The 27,134-nt window shown below is 34.9% G+C and overlaps 1 protein-coding gene across 2 annotated transcripts; it reads right to left on the minus strand.

The window, feature by feature from the left end:
* Nucleotides 1–41: 41 nt before the first annotated feature.
* LOC142972200 (CD63 antigen-like) lies at nucleotides 42–23,952 on the minus strand. Of its 2 annotated transcripts, none has more exons than XM_076113083.1 (6): nucleotides 23,764–23,952; nucleotides 7,468–7,656; nucleotides 6,292–6,471; nucleotides 4,377–4,589; nucleotides 3,902–3,960; nucleotides 42–1,119 (listed from the first exon to the last, which is right to left on the minus strand). In XM_076113083.1, exons 1-6 carry the CDS (start codon nucleotides 23,821–23,823, stop codon nucleotides 1,110–1,112), a joined length of 711 nt encoding a protein of 236 aa, XP_075969198.1. In that variant the 5' UTR covers nucleotides 23,824–23,952; the 3' UTR covers nucleotides 42–1,109. The 2 variants fall into 2 exon arrangements, with proteins under 2 accessions (XP_075969198.1, XP_075969197.1); XM_076113082.1 differs by having other exon boundaries at nucleotides 42–1,115; nucleotides 3,864–3,960.
* Between the last annotated feature and the right edge of the window lie 3,182 nt (nucleotides 23,953–27,134).

Genomic DNA, 27,134 nt, shown 5'->3' on the forward strand with positions numbered 1-27,134 from the left:
GTTTTTGTAGAAAATGTAAGAAAATAATAAAATAACAGGAATGTTGAAGTAGAAAATTTATTTATTTATTCCATACAATACAATATATTTCATCCACAAAAGCAGTTTCATCAGAAATGCACAAAAGAGATTCAAAATACAATAAACATACATTTGCTCCCGATATCGTTTACTATTTACAGGCATGTGAACGCGTATTAAATCACATATTTTTATATAGAAATGCATAAATATAAAATTTTAACACTTTAATATTATTTGTAAAATGGACGTACTTAAAGTTTATAACGCCGATTATGAAAATACTTTTATATAATTTCTATTGTTTATCAACATTACAAACAGTCGCTTAACTAACTTAACAATACCTAAAATTTATATTTTAAAAATGGTGCAACAAAAGAGAATGAACGTTAACTAAATATTGGTAAGGTACAGCGCGTGTATCTACGAGGCATCAACGAGATTGACACAAGTAGATAAGTCAAATACAACAACGTACCGTCTTATACTTGCTACATACATATTCGGTTTGGCATGAATCGGCCAAGCCGTTTACTACAATCAAATATTTGTAGATCAATTTTAGGGAAAAATGCCGCTTGACATCGCTTAATATTAAAACCGAATCGTGTCGATCGGACCCGTAGGACTACCCAATCGACATTAGTCAAAACCTAACGTAATACCTAGTTGTTTCAAGTCGGAATAGAATCGAATGATTTATTCGGCCGAGTGAATTATCCAATCGGCACAAGCCGAACAAGTGCAGTAATTGTATCGTGTCGCTTTTGTTCGACAAATATTGCCGAACTGACCATACCGACCCGAATGCGTATGTAGCAAGCACAACATGAGATTAACTCTACCTCGAGATGATTACTCCGTGTCTATACACTTAGAATGTCAATAAAAGACTCGTATCTCAGAGTCCTTAGTCAAATAAAAAATACTTTTTATTAGTAACCGTCCCCAGGCCATTTCGAAAGGTGGGAGTTGCTAGACCGAGCTAACCTTAACTTAACTTGTACATAAGTAATTTATGTTTTTTTGTATCTGTCGTTGATTTATTGTTCTTATTCGAATGTTATTTTCGTGATGTCTTCGTATTAGGCGTACCTGAAATTTGACAAAAATAAAATCAGTATTTGGAAAGTTTTTGTCAAAGAAACCGAATGGAAATGAACACTGGTACCATGGAATAAAAAACATAAAATTAATAAACAAACATAAAGTTAACTTAAACAACTTTTTACAAAACAACGTAACCCTCCCATGCTAACCCAAAATTAGTATTTTTTTACAACTAAATTAAAGTTTTGAAACATTTATGTACAACATGGAACTTAAAAACAAATAATTACAAAATGGCACACAACATAAAGTACAGATCGACAGCAGCTATTTATATTACGCTAACACGAATTTTAATATATTTTTTCTTTATGCTAAATAATAATAACTTAACATTCAGTCTTATGTATAATACCATATAAAAATCACGAAGAAATATCCAAAAATAACGAAATTATAAACATTATTTAACTAAACGTACTTTTTATTACAAAAGTTACCAAGTTTTTTCACTTTAAACGCTTCTACTGAAAAGTTTAGTTTAACGAGTTAGCGTAGTATATAATAGCTGCTGTCAAGATAACCACAGACATGCGTATTAGTATTATTATTTACAAAACGTGACTTACCTAGTTCACATGCTTTGCCAAAAAATTCCAAATATATATATTCAGTTCTGTGCAAAATAAGCTTGTACACATTATAAATAGGTATTCTTAGGAAATATATAAGTGGAACGAGTATTTTATACATGATTGAAGTAAGTTATGGCAAAAAGTACTCAACTTGCATTTTTGACAAAAATAATTTAAAGTGGTAATATGGCTTACCATATAACCAGTCGTCACCTTAATAATGATCGTAATTTGTCTTTAATTTTATGATACCAAAGTTAGTTAGTAAACTTAAATAGTAACTTTACGTTGGCTAATACTTCTACCTAAAAGTCCACTAATATATTTCCTAACACATTTCTTAACTAGAGGTGTTAAAAAAACAACATTTTTACACACATTCTTTATTGATTACAAAATTCTATCAAATCAATTAGTGCAAGGCACCACATTTTCATCTTAAAATCCCTCCTCGTTTTCGAATAATTAAAACATACCAAGTGCTCCAATGAGCAGTAATTTGGCACAAACAATATTTCGAATTCTTATTATCAATATTCGGGCAATTCGTTCGATAAATATCTTATAAAATATGTATTAAAACATCAATGTTATATATTATATAATGAAATATAATCAAAATTAAATTAATACGAAAATAAATTACAGTCGTATATTTTCGAATTTTATTTCTCATAGACCTTATGAAATACCTAAGACTTTTAAGATACAATATCACAATAGCAAGATTCTAAATGTTCATAAAAAATAATTAGAGATTCTTAATTGAAGCAATAAATACTATTTTATTATTACCTAAAGACTTTATTATTAATGAATTATGAGAATAAACATATAGTATGAGAATAATAATTTCGTTAAAACGCCCATTATGAAATATTGCGTCCGAAAACCTCTAGTTTGAAAGCATAGGTAAATATCTATGACAATAATTATATAAAATACTACCTTTTCGTCTACATTTTGCACCCATTAAATGTGTACATATTTAAAAATTACTTTTTTATTATTTATTATTAAAATAGCCGCCGTATAATGTTAATACGAGTGACATACGAACAAACGTCCAAACAAGTTTTAATAGTAGCTTAATATTAGTTGCGCACGACATGTTAGTGAAGCGATTGAAAAGCGTTAATATAAAATACATAAAAGTACACAGCTTGTTAATTTATGTTATAAAATATTTTGTCAAAATTACACACTTTCGAAGTTTTAAAAGCACCTCATAACAAAACGACGGGCAACGATTGCGGTATTGTAACTAGTCATATGTAATGTTACATCTTTTGGCCTTAGAACGTTTGCTTATCGAAAAATGCAAATAATATCACAAAATTGAAAATGAGAGATTTTTTTTTACTCTGTCTTTTCAATCAGAGTTACGATTAGGTATGAATTAATCAGAAAGTTTAATATTTTATGATTATTATTCATGATCTTTTAAAAATGCTTACTAATCATATTTAATGGGTTTTCTATAGCACAAATGAGTTATATGGATATGTTTACTATTGTGCCGTGATCATAATAATTATGGCTAACGAGCAATTATCAAGATGTAAAGATATTATTTGTTTATACAAAAACAAAGCCTTTTCTACCTATTTTAGTCAATAATGTGACTATTGCGTTTTAAACCACATTATTTTCATATTAGTGTTGCGTGTAATTTCGACAAAATTATTTTAGTTAGTAATGAACACCGTTTGAAGCAATAAATATGGCAGTAAAACACATTTCAAGTGGAATTCACTTGGAATGCTACTTGCAGCGTAGAAAATTGGAAAACGTTAACAATTTTAAGAAAAAAACGTATAAATTTTAACACCGCAGTAGACAATAGCAAATCTTCAATAACTCGGATCCTTGTCAAGGTTTACGAAAGATTTATAATCAAATAATTTATATAATAAGGTGATGTTTTACTACCTTATTTGTGTTTGCGAATTCATCTTGCTGTCTCACTTACTCATACGATATGACATGAGACAGAAACGTATGCAAACACTAATAAAGTGTTGCCACCATAAAAATTTAATAACGCCAAAAGTAACATTTGTGCTGACCCGTTAAATGAAATACAGCCATGCAGTGCACAGTCCGCTTTTAAATTTGTTAAGAAAAATAAACCAAAAATAATTGTGTTCATAGGTACCAGTTTTAACTGTACAAAATATTAGTAGCGAGACCTTCTGTCCATGTTTCTTATAGAATTGGCGAGACACAGCGCGAACAGAGCGCCGACCACCTGAAATGTAACAATAGATACATTATAATAACATATTACACAAGTATTTTTACATTTTTAATGTATAGTATCTCTGAGATTACCCAATTAATACGAAAACTTATAAAAATTGTGTGTGCCACCAGTATTTTTACGAACTTCATCTATATAAAACTATTAAGATTATCAAAGGATATCTTTATTGGACGAAAAAAATTGATACGTTGTCTCAAACGAAACAAAAATATCAAAGATCCTAATTCTTCTTCATTATCTTTCTTAATCTTTTGCATAAAATGATATATGATCGATAGGATATTGATTTTGCCCGGCAGTAGAACAAAAATGGCTGAAATGATTTTACTTCTAAACCAAAAAACAACCAGTAATTATTTTACTTCTAAACCAAAAATAACCGATTTTAAAACGATACGCACCTCAATACAAGCGATACCGATAGCAGCTCCTGCGATGGGCTTGTTCCATTTCTCGTAGAACTTGCCGATAGCTGGTGCGCAACCCTCGTTGGCTGCCTCCAGGGTGCACTTGCCTCCGAACACGTTGCCGATGGTGCTGACCTTGGTGCAGCACGAGTCGGGGAGGGTGAGGGCCGCGTACTCGTGGGGACCGTTCTTGCCGCAGCAAGAGAACTGAAATGGAAGTTTGTTTTAGAATTTGCATTCTTGACCTATTTTCATAGGAAAATGGCATGATTTTATGTTTTGGGATCGGGATTCGTAGAGGTTATGGTTTCTGCTTACCCTCGCGGGGAGAAGAGCAGCCTTCAGATATGTATGCATATTTGTGTGTTCCTATTAGTAAGAACCACTGCTGCGATAGTCTAAATGCGAAAAAATGTTAACTTTTTTCGCCAACAAATGGGCTCAGAAAACCTAAATAAGAGCTAGTCAATGATACCTATACTTCTAAGCATAACCACCCTTTAAACATTAGATTAACACGTTAACAGAATCAAAATAGATACTCTTGCTCAATTTCTTGTGTCCGATTGGGGCCTCCCGAATGATGATAGATGATGGAGAATGATGAAAGTATCAAAATTACCACGTTAATTATATCACCAAATGTACAGTCTTTTTACTAGTACCTACAACGTATAGTTTTAATGAGGGACATGTAAAGATCACGGGATGTTTTCCTCGCAGTCGAGAGCAGTTGTTTTCCTCTAGTAAGTATGTTATTTTTCATAGTATGCATGTAGGTATGAATCAACAGTACCGGTTGGCATTGAGGAAAAACAAGTCTTAAAATTACGTCACTGCGCACTTAAGATGATATTATTATCTCATGATTATTACCTACACAGATACGTGCAAAAATATTTTAATAAAATGATCGATGCAATACCTCATAGACTCTTCGAGTATTATATCTATGTGTGTTAGAAACCATGATCACTAGCTAATAAAGGTGAAGGAAAACATCGTGGAGAAGCTTGGTGAATTTTTATTTCTGGCAGAATCGAGTTTTATCCAATTATTACCATTTTGAACCAGCGTTCAATTGCAAACAACTTTGTGATCAAGATACGAATTCACATTGCTACGAAACAACACGACAGATCGCGTAATCAATCCTATTCAGATAAGACTTGACTTACACCATCAAAAGTAAGCCAGCTGGCAAGCTTTTAAATAGGTTTACAGACGTAAAGAGCAACCAGACTATAGCCAACTTCTTGGTCACGCAAACATTTGCTTCTTCGATCGAAACTACCTCTTTCCGCACAGATGTTCCTTGGCGGCGTGGAAATCACGACTTCCTCAAAATGATTCATCATGGCTTAGCCTTTCTTCTAAACTATGTTGGAGTCGGCTTCCAGTCTCACCGGATGCAACTGATTACCAGTGTTTTACATGGAGCGACTGCCTATCAGACCTCCACAACCCAGTTACCTAGGTTATAACACTGTACCCTTCTACTGTAAATTGACAGCCGGGACCCACAATTTAACGTGCCTTTCGAACGGTATAACTCGGAGGAACTCGATATGTATAAGATGGTCACCCATCCACAGAACAACCTCGGCAAGCGTAGCTTAACCTCAGAGATCGATCCGCGTGGCTGTTGTTAACTAAGCTTCGAGCTCCTCTTACTACCCCAAAATTATAGATTAAAACTAGCGGACCCGACAGACGTTGTCCTGCCACGTCTTTAATTTGAAAATTTTAGTCTTTTTTTAATAATCTAAACCATTCTCAGATCCCCTTGAACACACACAAAAAATTTCATCAAAATCGGTCCAGTCGTTTAAGAGAAGTTCAGTGACATACACACTTACAGAAGAATTATATATATAAAGATAAAGATATAGTAAAGTCAAGTAAGTACCTGTTGTTGAAGGTTGTTGATGACAGACTCAGTAGCCTTGTCGACGTCGGAGCTGCCTCTCTTGTCGAAGAGCACGTTGACAGAGTTGACCAGGCCGTCCTTGATCGTGTCGCCGTACGCGAACAATAGGACCGCGATCACTACTTGCACGATGATGATCACTAGCAGGAAGATCGCGTACTGTAAAAGAAATACTTTATTAATGACTTATTCCATACAGAGTGGTGAATTTTAGTTATGGATGAGTGACATAAATAGAAGCAAAGGTTTCAATATCTAAGAGCATTTGAAGATCAAAACTCCCAGGATCGACTGTTAAACGAAGGTACACAATATAATACATATCTCGGAGTTTTCGATCAATTATTAATTATCAATACTATAACGTTGCAGTAAAACAACATGATAAACCTTTGTTAAAGAATTAAAGAAATGAGTCTCTAACTGGGACGTGGAAAACGAATATTTTTAATTCATGAAAAAGTACACAACTAACTTAACTTAAAACTTAAAAGAATGTTGAGCAACAAAAGCATTCTTGAATACGTTGCAATGTCAACGGATGTTGCATTCCATGGAGCGTTTCAAGAAATGCAATGTTATCTGTTATGTCAAACACAATGTATTTATCAACCGAATCTCTAATCATAACAAAGAGTTAACATTTTTAGAATGCCCTTTTATTGTTACTACTAGCGACTATTGGCTACTATCCAAAATGTAGACAGCATGTGACAGCTAGCTTAAACACCGCAACGGTTGATTTATGTTACCATACCCTTCGGGTTATTGACAGGGAATTTCTCAAGCATAAATCCGCCACATTAATAATTATCTGTATTAAATTAACATAAAGGGTGTAAAGTACAATTGTACTTAATAAACTGTAAAAGTAGACTGCCTCTGTGGCGCAGACGGTAGTGTATTTGACTGTTGATTATGAGGTCTCGAGTTCGATTCCCAGATCAAAGAAAATACTATTATGGCTATTCTAAATTATATTAGAATATTTCTCAATATTAGCCTAGAGTTTGGTACCTAATGTGCCTGGTATATGTCAAAAAAGTCACCCCCTATTACATGTGACTATCATTGCGACTATTATTAATAGCGAACCGTGGGTAGATTTCATATATATTATATAGGTATGTATGTCTAAAGGAAAATGGTACATACCGTGACGACCATGCAGTGACTCTCCCGAATTGCTCCACAGCATCCGAAGAAGGCTATCACAAACATAATAGCTCCTACTACGATGAAGGCCCATGGTGCGACGGTCATGTGTGTCTTCAGTTCATCCTTGACGACTGTCCAGTTCAACTGGAAGGCCACGCCAATGCCTATCACGGCAAGGCCCAGCAACTGCAAGAGAAAAAATAAAATAAATATCCAACAAAATTCTAATAAAATTAAAACAAAAACAATAATCGATGAAACTGGCTGAATGGCATAAGACCTTTGCCTTATAGTTAGAAAAACACTAGCCAAGCAAGATGGCGTATCGCACGACGGAACCGCGGGAACTTTTAGAGGTTATCAAAAAAATTAAAGATAAGTTATCGAGTATTACCGAAGTTTAAACCGCAAAAAGTTCGCAAATAATTTAACCTTCACTTTTAACTTTACATGAATTGAAAAAACTCATAAGTTTTTGTCGTCAATATTTACCAATACCGTTGAGATTTGAAACGCAATACATTTCCATAGAATTACGTCAGCGAAATACGCAAGTGAATGGAATGAAAAATAATTGGGAAAGCAATTACTTACAATTAGAAAAACAATTTATTTCACAATTGAAACAACGCAGTTTTGTGGTTAGCCATTTTGGTGACTCAATCAAATTGGTAGGGTATCTTGGAAACTAATCAATTAGGTCATGGTCGAGAGGAATAACCGAATAATAAAAGCTGACATCAAATATACCACTCTCGCAAAATATTCTATTCAGTTGCTGAAAACATTTCGCGTTTATAACAAGTTCGCGCCTCATACGATAGTCTCTATTATATTCGTACAAAGCTAAAAACAATCTATGAAGTTGTGTTCAAAATACACTAAAAAGAACGTTCTCTAAGCAATTAAAATTCATCAAAGGCACGTTTTTCAACAACATCCATTTTGAAGGACACTTTTTTTAGCCGCCATTGATGTTCGAAAAAAAACAAATCAATGGTTCTAGCATAGATTTTTGCGCCTCAGGCGGCATTAATATAGATTATTGTAGATATTCTCACGTTATTACCTTTCTGAGGGGCAATAACATTTACATACACGGCCTGCTAACATTTTTACCTCTATTTTGTTAGTAAAAACTTGATAGAAATAGGTAATTGACTATGCGTGGGCTAAATTTAGCGCGAGCTGACCACACCACGTGGGCAAGCGCTCGCCGACGCCGCGACGCTACGCTACTTTATTTTTGTAATGAAAACAAGAGATTTGATCTAACGATGAGCTCATTTGGTCTATTATCACTTTTGAGCGGGAAAATCTAGGTAATTGACAAATCATACGATTAGCTAACGAGCTGGCTTGTAGTTTCTTTTGTTTCTTATTTGTCTGTGGATGTCCAAAGTCTTTCATTTTACAATCATCATCAAAGTTCATTTAATTAACAGATAAGTTTCCGGCTGTTTAATACGAATCTAAGGTCATTAAAACAAAAGCATTTTCTCAAATGTAACACACGCTCATCAGTGATTTCGTTCAGCTGCTATTTCCTACGCAATGACGTCAGAATGTTGACCCCTTTAGCTCGGCATATCTCTGCACCGTTTATACAAATCAGCGTGGAAACACGATTAGAATGCTACCCAAACTAACACGGAGATCTAACAAATAATATCCCGCTGCCCTAATTATTACAACCTCTACATAGTTACCTACTTACGTATTCTATTTTAAGTATCTGTATCAAAGAACAGAAAAAAAGCTTGTAAAAGCGTGCTATTGTTGTTCGAGATGAAAAAACAGACGTTTGGAACATCGGCTGCATGAACAGAGCGTTTTTGCATAACAGCTACGGCGTAAATTAAAACGATACGGTGAGATTTTAATGAAAAAAGCTATTACATGCATGAATTGAGCCGTAAGATTACGATACTTTACAATTATTATGATCGTATTGAAAAAACACTTGTATCAAAATCGAATGGAGAGGAAAGAAGGAAAAGGGAATTAAATATTAAGATAGTTCCAGTAAGCATAGATAGTAGAGTATCCAACTACCTTCCTACGTAATAACGAACGGAAAAACATTTTTTTATAAGCAACTTTATTGATTAGTTAGTTTAGTTACCGCCTTTAATTTGTAAATTGAAATTTACTTATAGACAATATCGAAAGCGAGACTTTCGTTTTAAACACACTTAAAAGTTACGACCAATACAACACATTCTAATGGGAAACCTCCATAGTTACCCACAATATTTTATACCAAATATCTTTGCTAATAACCTCTCAAATTGATTAGGAACCACCGAACAACTCTCATAATCTTTTTAATAGAAAAAGCCTTGGTTAAAGAATTACTTTGAAAACTATGTCAACGTAACAGATGTGCACATAATTCAATGACATGCGATGATTCAAAGGTTTCCATTTGTACTAGCTATCCAGTGAAAGTGATCTTAGTATTCTGTAAGAAAATTCGTTGTTTATTATAGCCAGAACTTGGAACAGTGCCCAAGAGGCACACCCAAACGTATTCACTCTCATACTTCCTGTGTAGAATTACGGTACCAATATTACGTCATTCTGAGGAGCTCGTGGTTAAGTAACAAGAGCCACACGGATCGTTCTCTGAGGTTAAGCTACGGTTACTGAGGTTGTGTTTTGGATGGGTGATCATCTTATACGTATCGAGTACTTTCGTGTTTCGGAAGGCACGTTAAATTGTGGATGCCGGCTGTCAGAAGCTTTAAAGTCTGACAACCTGTCGAGAGGTATCATGTTATAACCCAGATAACAGTTTTTTTTAACCCATTACTGTCCCACTGCTGGGCAAGGGTCTCCTCCCAAACGAGGGGGAGGGGTTAGGCCTTGAGTCCACCACGCTGACCAAGTGGAGGTTGGGGACTTTGCATAAGATAACAGTGGCTCTATGAAAAATATTGGCATTCAGCTGCATCCAGTGAGACTGGAAGCCGACTCCAACATAGTTGGAAGAAAGGTTAGGCTGATTTACTACGTCATTCACGATTGCAGAGATATCATTGTAATAGATTAAGTCATGGAACCGAAGTTGGGATTTGTTACTAAGTATTGAAGGTATATCCAATCGATTTTCGCTTGGAATTAAATATGTAAAGATTGTTAAGTGGCGTTCTAGTTTGTTGATTCCCACGGGAATAAAGCTGTGCCTTTAGAAGTGACTTACACGTGTAGAGCAGATATATTATTTACAATTTGTAGTATCTTTGGTTGGGATGAAATATTAGATAGATAGTTATAATTAACAAGCTTCTGTAGTATAGTACAACAGCAACAAAACAATAGTACTCGTACACCTAGTTCCCATGTAAGCAGAGGCACACAGTTTTATCGCAATGACAAAATTAAATCGTCTTTAGCCTTTCTCATTAATGAAGCTAAAATGAACTATACTAACTATATATAACAAAGAGTATCCCAGAATCTGATTATCCCAGAGATGAACACCTTCAAACAAATGAGAAAATTCTTCAGCTTTATTCAATTAGGCAGCATAGATTTCGATAACTGTTTAATTAACATTTTGTAATAAATAGTTATACGTCTAAGTGCACGTGTAAGTACCACGTGTGCTCTATGCTATAGAGGATATCATCTATCATGCCCGTGTATCCTAGAATCCCCTCCCCTCATTTCAAGTCTCGATCCATTATCAAAACCATTTAATATTTTGAAGTACGATAAGTGTTATTTGATCGCCGAAGGTCAATTCCTAAGAGGAATGTGGCATGGCAACAGTTCATGTTTGCTCAGAATGAAGGACATTACACAGCACATTATAGTTTGTTTAGTGAGACCGGTTCGATCCTCCAAACTTGTTTTCTTACTGTCCTGTTCAAGGAAACTGAAGAAGAAAACAACATTTTTGGTTCTGTATTTATAGATATTTTACATAAAAATTACATGAGGAAAACTATTTTTTTTATAGATATAATATTTTTTGGATTCTTATTCATTTTCTGTATACGTATTTGATAAAAGAGTGGACGTAGTCAGATCGATCAAGCAACCACGAACATACCTTTGTTTCCTCTATTTCATGGAAATCTAAATAGACTAGAGGTGTATTTATGGGGCCAAATCAAAACTCACACAGGCTTTGCAGGATGGGGTCTTTGTCCCCCAATACCCATGATTGTATCTGAGTATAATGTATCTTTTGAAATCATTTATTCGGTACAAAAGTGATTGTTTTAGGTCTCAACAATTCTTAGGTAATCAATTTCCTTCCCAGCCATAATTGGATATGCCTCTAATCTCCTAAGCTATCGTAAACCGTTTTAAAACATTAGGAAACGTATAACGATAGTATTGTTGAAATTAAAATGGAAAGTTGGTCTTGAGATAGCAGATAGGCGAACAAAGGCGAGCGAAAGAGAAAAAAGTACAAACGTGCATGGAGTACCACATGTATGTAAGCTGTTTGGAAAACAATGAGAATGTTGATACGATACTGGTAATGGAATATGTACAGAATTTTAACAAACGAAGTGAAAATTGTGAAAGGAAAGGAAACACGAAATTTTAATTTATTGGAATGCCATTTTACTACCTAAGGAGTGTCGTCTTAGCATCGTTTCTTCGTGCAATCGTTCGTTCATCGTGCAAATAATGAAAAGTGGTAAATTTAATGTTTTTTGGAAAAAATGGTTGATATATGTCTTCTTCACAACTTTGATCGAGTTTCTAAAACAGGATTTAGGTAATAAGTATCTCATGAAAGAAATAATTGACGATTCATATTTTATACTCGTACTTTCAAACGCACTGAACAGTTACTGAGAGTAAGTAAATCTGTGTATAATAAAAGATTGATAGTATAATCATTTCTAGTCAATTTAATATTAAACTAGGCATAATATCCGATAGCATAATATTAATATTACATTTCATTTACGAATATGTTGTAATATCATCGTTACATAACTCTTGTCTTAAAATGGCCGTCGTGACAGTTTCACATCTGACCTCATTATAAATAAATGTATGATAATATCTTTTATCGCCTCTTATTTACATTTACCTATCACTTAATTTATTAAATGAAGTTTCGGTAGCACGATGACGTATGTTCGATAGTATCGAGTTATATCGAGTTACTGTCAAAGTGATGTGTGAAGCTTTGACTATTTATACTAATGTCCGGTTTTGGGGCACATTTAGCAGCAGTTTATCTATTCAAACTGTCATGTTATGAGTTTAACCGCTATTGAATAGATAAACTACCGCTAAATGTGCTCCAGAAACCAGGGGTATGAAAAGTTGACCCATTTCTCTTTTAACAAGTATAGACTATCTTCCTTTTATAGACTTTACTGCAAGGCTACAATGTACAATGGTCAATTATAATAGCCTCACGGGAGGCCAGTGTCCAAGACTTGACATTTACAACAAAATGTCAAATGTTTTAAACTTGTAGCGGTAATTAACCATCCATATGTTGTAGTGCACCTTTCAATTTTTATAAAAAGGAGATCCTTATGGTTAATGCATAATTTCTTAAAGTACTTATTTGGTGTTAAAAATGTAAGTAACTTATAGCTGGATCCGATCCATAATGAGTATCAAGTTTGTTAAAATACGTATTTCTAATATTAAAACTAAATGTGTATTTGTCACACACATACACATTTAATTAGTAAAGTAGTAGTTTTGTAGGAACGGCTGAATAAGTTTGAACGAAACTTGCCACACAAAACATAATATATTTATCTCGTAGAATACTTTTTGACTCAGTATTCTGAAATCGCGATGTCACAAAATTGCGAGTACTTACTGTTGTCAGACATTACTTTGTACATTTTCACTGTTAATAAGAAAATCACGCGTTTGTAATGCTAAATAAATAAGTTAGCATAAAGTATAGAACCTAAGTGGAACAGGACATGGTACAATTTGTAGAAAACATGATAATTTACAACATAAATAATGCAGAAACTGCCAACTCTCTCTTTGCATTTTGGAAAATAAGTTTTTTAAACGTTTAAACAAGTTTTAGCGAAATAAAGCAAGGAAATTTTAAACTAAATGTATGGTAGCTTTGATCCTTAATTTGATTAAATATTTTTATAATAATCCGTAAGTTTTTAATAGGAATTGAACTGTCTATTTTACCCAAAAACTTATTCAGTGGATTTTCTTAAATACAATTTTTATAGTGACCTAGTTTATAATCTGGATTAAGACGTAAGATATTTTTTTCAGATAATATTTTCAAAAGGACGATGTTACGGCCGTTGCGGGAAAAAGCTAATAAATTGGTTTAATTTCACATGATTATGAAAATATCTGAAATACATACGTACCTAACTACAATATCTTTTGGGAAAAACGCTGGGTTTTAAATATAAATGTAAAATATCCGTCAATTGTTTTGCTGTAGTTATCTGTGGCTTGTGATAATTGACGCCCCTAACAGACCTATAATATGTTATTGTGTTAAATATTTTGATAATAACATCAATCGAAACGTTTTATTTAACCTTATTCGTTGAAGTTTGTAAGAAGCATCCGTTGAAGTTTGTGAAAAATATTTATTCATAGCTTTTAAGGTACTGCTTCTATTTTTTTTTATTTTTTTTATTTATTTTAGTCTTCATCTATGTTTCACTTGCAACTTCAATTGAGTATTTGACGGAATTATTAGAATAATGAAAGTTGTGGCATAGGTTCGATTCACAAATAGATTTAAAAATTGCGTTAAACTTCAGTTTAGTTTGTTTCATAATAGTTCACTTTCCATACAAAATTTATTAGAATTATATGGAGATTGAACAATAAAAATACAAATTACACTGCCCCTATGTTTATTTATGTAAACCCGCGTAAACGATGCATATAGTGTTTCCATTTCACTGATTTTAGAGTAATAGAAGTTTTATAGCGAACCATAAACAAGTACCTATATAGGTATGTAGAGGTCTATTGAAAATTTTGTAGAAACCTAGCTTACTACTACGTCATAGTAATAATTACCAATTATTTTACCCATTGCATGACCTAAGCCTTCTCTCAAAAAAATTGAATAACGATGTCTATTTTCCGTTCATCGCAAACACAGACAAAAAAAATGAATTTTATTCTATTGATGTATGAAACTCATGAATATTTCAGTGAAATACAATGCCATATTACTCATGAAGTAAAAATGCAAATACAACTAACAATAAATGCGAATTAAAGCTAATCTACAGTGTGGTGTGGAGTTGGCGCCATTGTGACGTCACGAACCTGCCATTGTCACGCTAAGTGGCTGACTAATCAAAAACCGTGCATTCGGACGTTACCCCGTAGGATTGCTTCAGGGTTTTGCAATTCAGAATGTATAGATATATAGGTGTAAAACTCTTCCGTTACTGTCTGACTGACTGATGGCCACCGCACAGCCGAAACTACTGAGCGTATAAAGAAAAGATTCCTTAGAAACTTCCTTTTCCTAAGGAATCTTCATACCAAATTTCTTTACACTTGTAAAGGAGCTCTAATAGAGAATTTTTGGAAACGAGAATACGTTTTATTCGTGAAACAGAGGTGCAATCATTACAGGTCTTAAATATAATCAAGCATCCTCTTTGTGTCGTCATTAGGACATACAATTCAGTACGTTGTGTAGTAAGATAGACATTATAATCTTTGTTGAAAACTTGATATAGGTACCTGTTTTTCAGAGACTAAAGAAAAAACTCTAGTAGGTCTAGGTTCATAGAGAAATGTTAAAACATAGTAGGCATAAACGAAATGTGAATGATGATTAAATATGTTTGGCTGTTATTGTACCTATACCTAGCTTCTTTCAGTTGTGTACAAGTGAAAATATAACCGAATACTTGTAATAAATCATAACATATATTATCATCGTTAGTCATTCATTTTACTATAATTATTACTTACTAATGTTCGGCAAAATTAACGTTGAACAAAAAAACTTCGACTGTGACTGTGACAAATCGGTCCTACGGCTACAAACCTATGTATTTGAAAACTCATTATCACCGAAGCGGAACCAAACCTGCCCGACATTTCCGTCAAAATAACCCGTGAACTATCGCAAACTTTCATCATTATTTTTACTAGTGGTCGCCCAGTAGTCGAAATTCGACTAAAATTAATTTAAATTACAAGTTACTAGAGGCTGCCTGCGACTTCGTCCGCATGGAATCTCTTCCCGTGTAATTCCCGATTCCTCGGGATCTCCGTGATAAAAAGTACCCTATGTGTTTTCAGCTTCCTAAATACCAAATTTCATCGTAATCGCTTCAGTAGTATTTGCGTAAAAGAGTAACAAACATCCATACATCCATCTCACAAACTTTCGCATTTATAAAAGTAGTAGGATTCTATATCGGAATTTATGACATTCAGTAACATCTCAGTAAACATATAAGAAGGTACTCTATGTCTATGTCAGTGTTCTATGTACCTATATAGACAAATGTCAAATGCGTGGTAGTGTGTGTAATGTTTTAATTAATTATCGATTTAAGGTACTTTATAAATAAGCATTATTATTAAAAAAATATCCCATCTATTCTATCCTCCTACACATAAACTGTAAGTGTGCCAAATTTCATACTTCTACGCCCGCCCATTTTCGTAAAAAGGTATCCTAAGTTTTTGCTTCACGTTTTAATAGTACATTTTTAAAACCACCTTCGTATCGTGTGAGGTAAACGCCCCAGTTGTCGACCCCCTTTCATTATCGCGTATTTATTACACGTCTCGTTTTAAAACTTGTAGTTATGCTATGGCCGAGATATTTCACAGGCGGCTGCGTTTGCATAACTACACTACAGATTATATACGGCGTACGCCAGCTGAGTAATCCTGTGCACATGTTACGTAATGAAACGACCGTCATGTTTCGCGTTCACTTGAAAAAATAAATTAATGTTTATGTAATAACTCTTTATTTGTACTAATGGTTGATTTTTTTGCGATTATGACTATCAAGTTTGTTTTAACAGACACCTGTCTAATAATCTTGACAGTTTGTTTGTTTAATTGTTTGTTTTCAACGTAATTATTTGACTTACAACTTACCAACCGGATGCATTTTGAACAGTTTCGTTTAGAAATGTTAAAATTGCAAACACGAACCTTGTAACATGTGCAACAAGCGCTATTTGCTTATCCAAATAACAGTATTTATTGATAACGGTGTCCTGTCAATGCAATTAGCATTTAGACCGGTTTTCGAACTAGTTCGAAGACCTAGGACATTTACCCGAAGAGGAAAGAACAGACGAGGAGACTTCAAAGAGCTTCAAAGGTGCGTCAAACCCGGAAAATCCGATCGGCAGCTTGCCAAAGGCATATACTATTGTGAAGCTGACATAATTACATTAATAATGTTTTTGTTATAAGTGATGTCGAACTGAGATTGGTTTGTATTGATTCGTTGACCCAAATGGAACGGCACGCTTGACCACGCCACTTATCACATGATTCCCAACGCTTGTAACTGTTTATATTTAGCTGTGATTAAATGAAATAAACATTCATCTTACGCTCATTCGCTTGTGGAACCAGTCTTAAAAATATATAAGCATAAGCTTTGTTGAAATCGCTATGTCATTCTTAATCTTCAACCAGGAAGTGAAACAACAATTTTGGCCTGTTCAGAAGCGCGAAAAACTACAATAGTAACTTGTTTCGTACGCTTATATGATTCAAGAAAATATAGCCTCATTTGCCGCAAAAATGGCGTAAAACGTTTCTTTTTCACCTTTAGCGTTCAACATTACGCACCCTTCAACAGTTATGGAAGGTTGAACACCATAATAATCACAGGTTGCTTGAATAATGGGGCGACACAAACTTTTATGTCCGTACGCTCGGTGCAAAGGTGTTTTTACAACAACGACCTAGATTTTTTAATAAACAAAGTGGCTGAGAAAGAATTGTTTAGAACTGAATGTGACTTTTAGAAAAAAAACAAACTCGACCTTCGGGTAACAAATCAATTAACATATTATTTGTTGGGTCAAAATTTTGGCACTGGAAATATAATCAACCCTTTTACCATCTCTTGAGTGCGGGTCTCCATTCAGTTTGACAGACAGACCGTACTTGACACACAATTGAAAATATACAGACTCTTCAGACTTCTGCAGTCCTCATAAATTCTTTCACTGCTATAGAGCGTAATTAAAGTGCTCTTTTCCCTTAGGATTGTAGTCGTTACAGTCTGGCGAGTTTTACTAGTTAAAAGGGAATATACAAGAAATAAAAAGTGTTTCTAAGTCAGCCAATCTTAAAATAGCCAGACTTCTCCCTAGATTAAGTCTGGAGCGTATTTACAGCAGCTCAAAACCATACGAGGAGATTTACAACCGACAATCAATCCGAAATCAATTTAACGAAGGCCCAAGACTGACGCACTGATGATGATTGATGAAGCGGATTGCCGTAATGAGATTTTGTTTGGCTCCTGGGAATAGCCGAAGGTTGGCAAATATTTACGGGGAGCTACCTGCTCCAATAGGCCTTAGGGTATGTCAAGCCTTTTGTCGAAATAAATATATGATATTATTTTCTGGAGTATTGGTGAAAGGAATCATTCACGCAGTTGCTTCTATTCGGCAAAATTAAACTAAAAACAGCATTGCGATACATTTTTTACCACGCTTTTAGTTATGAAAACAATAGCTTCTATTACCATAATAATATCTACAGAAGACAAAATATATGGCAAAGTTTTTTCACTACTGCAATACGTTGCCTCAGTTCAAAGGTAGACAAACTTGCAGAATGGCCGAGTTGAATATACGTTGGAAAGCTTTCAAGCAAATCTTGACGTGAGCTTACACAATCGTGACGTGGACGTGACCCGCCCAATGGAGGTGTCCTACTATGACGAACGTTGCATAAGTGAGGTGAGGTCACTGACCTGGGCTCTATGAGCCAGGGGGAGGCATAGACAAGGAATCTCTAGTCATTATACTCTATGCTTACCGGCTGAAAAACTCGGAATTTTATTAAGGGAATGGTTGCGTGTTGATAGCTACACTTTTTGCAAGTTAAAAATGCATTTTAATTGTTCTTTTGTGAGACGATATTTTTAATTTAATGGAGTAAATAGGTACCTATACTATTTGTAGAAATATTAAATTAATGTGTTCGATGTGCTGTGGTTAACCTAACATGTCGTATTGCATTATTATGTTTGATAAATACATAACACATTACTTATTATAGGAAAAACGGAAGAAATATATGGAATAATAGGTATCTGGTGTATAATTATACTAAACTTTGTACTTACTTACAGCGGAAATATTCTGCAGTAATAAAATAAAGTGACGCATCGTTAACATTTATGGTTTAATACCTAGTTTATACGAGTAAATAATAACTGATATGAAGACTGGAAAATCAGTAAAATAGCAAACCTTATGTCCATAAATAGGGGGGGAAATTGACAGAAATACAAAGACTCAATTACAAAAGAATCTCTTGATACATACATACCTACATAAATATGTACATAAAATCACGTATTTTTTCCACAGGAGTAGACAAAATACTTAAGAACACCACTTGCTACGATCCTTACAAACTTACCTTGCTTCATTCACAACCATACATCTTGTCATAAATTGTACATCACTTATTATGAAATTAAAATCCCCTATTTACCTTTCTCCATTAAACGTATAAATGTTAAATATAAGCTATTAAATGCTAGATACACGGCAGGAAGTTAATCTAATTAAAATCAGATCACGTGTCCAGCCGGGGCCGGTGTAGCCAACACATTACTATTCCATACGAGACGTTTGACTCCAATGCCGTCGCAAATACACACATTAGGAACACTTAGTTACACTTTTAGTTGTTATATTTAACCTATTATTGTTCTGAAAATCTTTAGTCTTTGTTTTTCATTATTAGAGCCTTGAGTTACGCCTTTTTGTAAGTCTATTAAACTCTATTACTTTTGTGTCAAACATTTAGTTTGCTTAGTATTGAAAACAACAACTGTTTGAATAACAAAGGATACATTATAACCCTGGATGGATCATAGGAAACATAGACTATTGAATTTTGTTTGCAAAAAATATATACTTTAAATAATCAGATAAAAATAATGTTGCCTTCTTCTCTTTCCTTGAGTGCTGGCACGAGTAACCTTATCAATGTTGTTCAATAAATATTTGCCGATTTTACTACATTTTTGTACGCCCGTGTCTGGGCAAACAATAATTTTATCGCCAATCTAAACGGCACATATACGAGAAACTACGAAATGGTCCTTGGATATCCTTTTATGAGGTTGAAATATGCGTCATTCGAACACGATATGCCAGTGGGTGGTAACGGCTAAAGGATTTGTGTTTCAAATGTTATAGCTTGGGTATTTGCAGTAGTTTTAATAATTCGAACAAGAAATAATAACATTTAGTCATATATTCTTGAGCACCAGACATTACAATGAAATGTTTAAAATGGCTTTAAACAGACAGACTTTTCTAACTGATAAGTGTTTTCTCTTTTATTCAATCAAATGGGCACTGCTTATGTGAGGTAGGTAGTTATTTAAAATTAGATTTTTAAATCTGATTTTCTACCTTCCAAAACACGTGATATCGTACGATTTTATGACCCGAACATGTGCGAAAGACTTTTAATCAAATATTCAGAGGATTTCCAAAGAGAAACGCAAATACAACTGGCAAGGTTGTGGTGTGCAATATCCGCAATCATGTAGGTTTGTTACAAAAAAACTATTGCATCAACACTGGATGTTAGCAACACTCGCATATCAAACCAGTTTCAAACGAGTTTTTTCTGGACTCCGGTCGAAATCATTCCGTCTCTACTCGGTATTCATTGACGGAAACGACTTTAACTTGGAGGAAATACCATAAGTGCTGCTAATTTTAAAATTTGCACTTAGAATATTGAGAGGGGAATTGTGCCACCCGTCGGGTTAGTCCCAAATAATGGCTTAGGGAGGTTCGTTAGAGTAAGTAATAGGGCAAGCATGTTAAGTGTCGCGGGCGCCAGTTCGGCGGCTGAGATCGTCGTGGCGATGATGTCACCAAGACAGGTCACGTGTGTGTTTGAATATCATGGATTATGGCTGTATCGCCAACGATGGCTTTATTGCTTCGACAATGGGACGCAATGGTCGAATTAATCACTTGCACCAACTTCGTTTGCATGGTGTCACCTCCACTTCGAGGACACGACTAGAATCGTAAACAAACCAATGTTTGTTTAATATTTCGGAATGGAAATCAATATTTCGGGACGTGTTTCGCGTATAATATGACCAAAGCGTTGATACGTATCGATGTTAAAATATTTAATGGGCGTTAACTCCAACGCGATATATGATTCATATAAAAATTCTCGGCGAAAATTGCAAACACGAAATACTCATTAAATGTCTTGGCCATATGGCGTCATACATGAGGATAAACTTCGGGAAATTCTAACCTTGAGTCACGAGCACATCTTGCAAACGTTTCCTTCGGAGCCAAGGAGTTCTCCTTGACACACTTCCAAGGAAATACAAGGACTTTCCGATAGCCATCATAAAGCCTGAACGAACTGATTTTATTGGAGTGTGAGACGCAAAATGTAGTGGCCTTCGTCTTAATCGTTACCTAGTTCTGTCACGGTGAACGCTCACAACAAAACAATCGTATTTCTTGTTGCATGAAGTCATAACTTCTGGTTTGTGTGACGCGCTACACAAAAATTTCCGAAACCACAACACTACCTGTTCATTAATTATTCAATGGAAACACCTGTTGACTTTCGGAGGGTGAAGGAGGTGGGAGAATTGACTTTTAGCACGCAATCTTCCTTGTCGACCCAGTTTGATACAAATTAATGAGCCCACACCTAACAATTATAATGCAAAGTTATGGTAACTCCGAATGCTGTAGTAAACTGCAGCTCTAATGGAGTACAACGCATACCACGAAACTAAGCTTTTAAGTGTAATTAAATAACAAGTTTTCCCCATTAGGGGCGACATTTCGTCAGGCATCATTAGATGGTTCGTTATTGTAAATGGGTCAGCGCATTCCTTTGGGTCACACAATGGTTCCAACCTAGCAGACTTGTTAGTTTTACTTTTATTTAAACTTTCATTACTGGAGATGACCAGTACCTAAATACACACGTTTTAAATATGATGTCAGAGCTAATATTACACTGTTAAATAACTAGGTAGCTATTTGAACAAGTTACTTTACAATTTAGGTGTCATGTCGTACCAGAAAAATCGTGTTTCTAGTTCAAAAAATGTATAGGTACCTACCTATCTTTCCAGTTTTCTTATCAAGTAATTGTAAACCATGTTTTGTTGAACAGTTGGTATGTGTCGGTATCAAATGTAATTATGCCAGCTACGAGCAGTCGTACACCAAGGCCAGGCTTCATTGAAACGTAAGCTGTAGTCAGAATGACAGAATATATTCACGTACTAATATTTGTACATCTGTTATTGTCAAGGTATAAGTTCTTTGACATTATTCAAACTCATTCAGTGGATTTCTTTTATTTTCTTGACAGACGACATTGAGGTGTATTGCATGAATTTGCATGACTATTTCGTTCGTGTCGTGCGGCTACTAGTAGTTAATAATGAACTAGTATCGTAGGTCTAGATTTACCGGAAAAGTCGTAGTATAGCTCCATTATAAAGTAGGTTACACGCTTCTATAGTAGCCTTTTTTAATCAGCATAATTTCTAGGGATTAGTTAGATTCATACTTCAAAGCTAAACGGAGATCGAAACATCTCAATTTTATTGTAAAAGTTATTCATAAGTTATCATGAAGACTACATTTCGAATTCGCGAAATCTGGTGTCCTGCAGGTTTTCGTACTTCTTGTGAAACAACAAAATAAACGTCAAATACGATTGTTCAGTTTCATTTTATAGTCTGTCTGAGGATTCGAATACCTATTTCTTTTTTGAGCTCATGATTTAGCGTAGGAACATACAATTTGAATGAGTCGCCGCGGGCGCGATCTTTGTTTTGCTTGTCGACTAGACAAAGGGGATCAAGCTTACATTCCCTAGATATTTTTCACACAAAAGAGTTTCAAGCGCCAAGTTCTAGGACTCACACAATAGAGTTCGTATCCTTTGATTTATTACAACTTTCTTAGTAATAACATGTTTTGAGGAAATATGGCGTGCCTTAACGCAATTCTTCAAAGGCGTGAGAATGTTTTATGTATTGACATCAGTATATGAAGATAAACCTTCTAAACTCCTTACTAGGCGTAGGCATATTTGGAAATGATAATCGTGTTTTCTGCTTCATTACGTGATTCTCAGTCGTATCGCCGTAAAAAGTTATCCAAATGATCACGTACTTGGGACAATATGTGCTAAACCTTAGATAAATCATCAGATAAACATTTCAATGACAGCCGGTTGCAACTTCCTTGATAATTACAAGATACATTCATGATGTCATTTGTCTCTGGAGTCCTTGCTTCTTATGGCGTAAAAAATGATTCTCGCGGCATTGTTCAATGATTCATCATCCAGTCACTACTATTTAAAACGTATTACGTTATAACACGCTTGAATAGGCATTCGTTTATGATGTATTATATTCCATTTGTATTACGAGTGTTAAGGCTAATGCATTTTTTACTGTTTTGATTTGATGGAGGCAAATTGATTGCAGGAAAATATCTATAGATTTCTGCTCTTCCGGATAAATATTACCTGCCAGATTTTTACTAATAATACGCCCAATACTACCTACAGCAGTAAAATATTAGTCAAGAAAAAAGTTTGTGAATTGAACAACAATGTCAGATCGAACAACAACAAGAGTTTTCACCCTACGAATTCTTTTCAAAGACAGACGGAGAGGTCAGAGCGTCGCCCCCGCCTTAGCCCGTGTGAGAAAGAGAAACAGAAGATGTTGTGTAAAGTTCACAAAGCTTATTTACGAATATTGCGAGATTCAGAGAATGTTACACGAAACACTGACCGGAAAAGTAATAATATTATGAAATAAATTAATGCTTTAATAAATTAATTCCCTTTGTTTATAAATTTTCAGAGCTCGGGAAAAGTATTGCGCTTTGTTAAACGACGTTTAATGAATGCAATAACGATAGAAAATCACATGTGCGAGTCGGATTGAGACTTTAAATAGCCCGTGGTTAGTGGGCAGCCACAGGGCGTCAGTTTCACTGTTGGCTGGTCATGCCATCAGCCGTCTACCGGAACACAGAAACCGGTTCCAATCCCGCCCTTTCCCCAACTCACCGCCACAAGCAAGTTGAAGAAGAACAGCACATATTTCACAAAACTCGTACCACATCCCATCTTGAATGAGTAGTTTGCACTTTTTGTTCACACACAATCGCACTATGTCACTCGCGGTGTTATTTGTTTGTTTCGTGAGGAGCGCTATCGTAGCCCACTCGCTTCGACTTTGTAAATGCTACTAAAGTTATAACCGAGAGATCGCGATGGCGGCGCGTCCCCTCCGCGCCCCGCCAAGGGTTCCATGAATCATGACTAGGGTGACCAGTGAGCTCCGAGTCACTGGGTCTTTACGTTGTGACTCAAGTACAACGTATTAAGCTCACGTAGGTTTGTTATGATGACGTCCTATTAAAACATTAATGTTGAGGAAAAACCATTTCTCGTGAAGATGATACAGTTAGGTAGGTATAATACCTATAAGTAAATTGCTGTTAGTTCATTGATTTACAAAACAACAGGGCAACATTTTAAATCTGAATTATAGTTGCGAACTTAGGTACCTACCTATATTTTACAAAACAAACATTTATAGATAGATTAGACTAACATATAACATATTAAACATACAGGTACCTCCCTACTAATAATTAATTACAGTTGATAATACTAAGAAGACTTTTAATAACGTCAAAATTTTTGTCTACAAAAGTCTCGATAACAAAAAGATATGGTGCACCTATTCATGACCCCTCATTCACCTGTCGTCTTTCTCGCTTACTCCACCGCGTTAACCGTATACATAAAACGTTTCGCCGTCTCTTTTCCACTTTTCATCTCAACAAGATCCTTTATCAAGGAGATTTCGAAATAATTTCGTTATAAGACGACTAGAATATTGTCGTTTGTATTTCGGTATGCAGAATTTAGTGATTAGAAAAAGTAAGGAAAGCTTGCATCGCGCGGTCTGTCTGTAGATGGGTGATATTTATTATCGTGGTATTTGAGCTGAAGGTTGCTTCGGAGGTCATGTAAAGCAGCTGTTTTGTTTTGTTGTCAAACGGCTCCTGCAAGCCATGAAAGATGAGTTCACTATAAGAAAGAATGTGTAAATTATTCGTATTTAATTACGCACAGCGTAGTCTACGCTGTTGTTTGTTTATTTCATAGTTCACTGTACCTTTCAATGTCGGGACTGACGGGACGCGGGTTTTTCATCGAAGTAAATAGGTACCTAGGTACCTACCTATACAATTTATGTTTTTACCTTTCGCATCTCAAAATATAGGTACCAAATATTTACGTCTAGGTACCTATGTTATTACCTAGTTAAGTGAATTACGTACATACTAAATGTTACTTTTAGCTAGGTACATTATATAGGTAAACCTTAAAATTCTGCTTCCATATCAAAACAATTTTTAAAACAAATAGGTGGAGGATATCAATTCAAAATAGAGCAAATAATAGTATTAAATACCTAACAACTTATTGGTTTTGTTCCCCCATATGAGCCCCTAGAACGGGTTATATGAATCCGTCACACCACAAGATCTACCTCATAATTATCTCCCGGGGAATCTCCGTGGGAAATGTAGTTTTTTTTTCGATGACACATTAAAATTTTTAAAGGTTAGGTAGGTTTTTTAAACTTGTTGGTAGTGATTTTAAATAGTTAGGTAGTAGGTACCTATTTTCCTCACAACTTTGGCATTTGAAGTTCGAGAATCGTCATTTGATCGCTAAAGTCTCCTTGCCTTCAATCATCAAAAATAAATAAATAGCCTGCTTAATAATATTCACAGGTGCGGCAATTTATACCCATAGGCATTCGCTCGAATACCCTTGCCTTATTTGAACGAGTAAAAAATTCAGAATAGGTATTGAGCGGGAAAAACGTCATCACTTACAAAGTTATGCAAAACAAGTTCCAATAAAAAAAAGAAGTCAATTTTATTTTCGCAATTTGCCAGGACCACTGCGAATACAAATTGGGTGCCTAGACATGTAGGTATTCCGCTTTCGATTCTCCATCGGACTTAGCAAAAAGTCGATTCGTGCCCTGACCATAAACAAGCCGCGAAGGGAGAAAGTTTTTAAGAACGTTCACATAGACACTTTCCAATGCGTTTACGCCCTACAAGTAGAAAATACCTGTGATGGAAGTTTGCTCATTGAAGCGAAGAATAAATAGAAATCTAATATCAACAAATACATTTTTCTTATGTCCAAATATCGTTATTCTTACGACACGTTTGACTGCAGGTTTGGTGCATTGGAAAAGCGGTCACCTTGGCCAATTTTGGAAGCACGTGTCGGGTTGTAGCGTCGAGTATACGTGCGTTTGTAATTTCTAGGCTTTTTCTACCCATACCTATGGCTTCATATTTAAATATGCAGAAAATAATATCCTTAAAATTTACCCTTATCCACTGAGGTTAGACCATTGCCCTAATCGATCTTTAAAAGCCTAGCTAACGGTCTGTCTGCGGCCAATCTCTACTCGCCAGGGATTCCTAAGTAGCTTAAAGAGCTAGCTTTACATTAGTCTCCGACATAGCTCGATAAACGATCTAACCTTATTACTAAGTACTTACGTGTTGTGGTAATTCAGTTAAACATAAGTAGGCGAAGGTTAATAGTGACCATAAAATTGGTAATATTTTTGACAAAAACTTTAACTAGTTATTTTTTTAAGGACTTACTTGCACGCAGACCTTGTAGGAAAATGTTAAAAAAAATACCGATTTTTCCTTCAATAAGGTTATACGACGATGCAAATAAGCTCACTCAAAAGCAATAGTTTAACGAAGATCCATTTTAGATGTGTTCTTATTTTAATGCTTCATTTTCAATTGTTTTCCTTTGTTCTATATTTTGTGTAGGTATCTTTTACAGAAACTGTATTAAAAACCAATAATAACCGTCCGTGTCGAAGCGTAGGTTCATAGGTAGTCAGTAGCTGTGTTTAATAGTTGTTTGCTTAGTACAATACCTGTAATATTGAAAGTACGTAATAATTTTTACGCAGGTAGACAAATATTGTATCTTACCTCCTTGCCACAATTCGACTAACAGTTAAAATGACCTCCCAAAGTTTTTAACTGTTGTTATTGTTTACTTTTCACTGCAATAATACTGGCAAGGTTAATTTGACAATCGAAATAATTCATTCGATACAATAAATAAATTGTAATTTAGTAATTTATCTTTGAACTTTACAGATAAAATTATTAAAAAGGTTCTTGAACCACCCTTAGCGTTTCAAAGATGTTATGCGTCTTATTCCAATAGTGATAAAGTCGAAAATCTAATTTGAGATGAAGAAATTTTGCATTATATCTCTACAAAAACACTTGTGAAACGATTACTCTAGGTAGGTGGCGGAAAATCACGATCATTTCCGATTGGAGTCAAGGCTGGCGCGTTTT

Source organism: Anticarsia gemmatalis, chromosome 4 (assembly GCF_050436995.1).
Source record: "Anticarsia gemmatalis isolate Benzon Research Colony breed Stoneville strain chromosome 4, ilAntGemm2 primary, whole genome shotgun sequence".
In the NCBI taxonomy this organism is placed as follows: Eukaryota; Metazoa; Arthropoda; class Insecta; order Lepidoptera; family Erebidae; genus Anticarsia; species Anticarsia gemmatalis.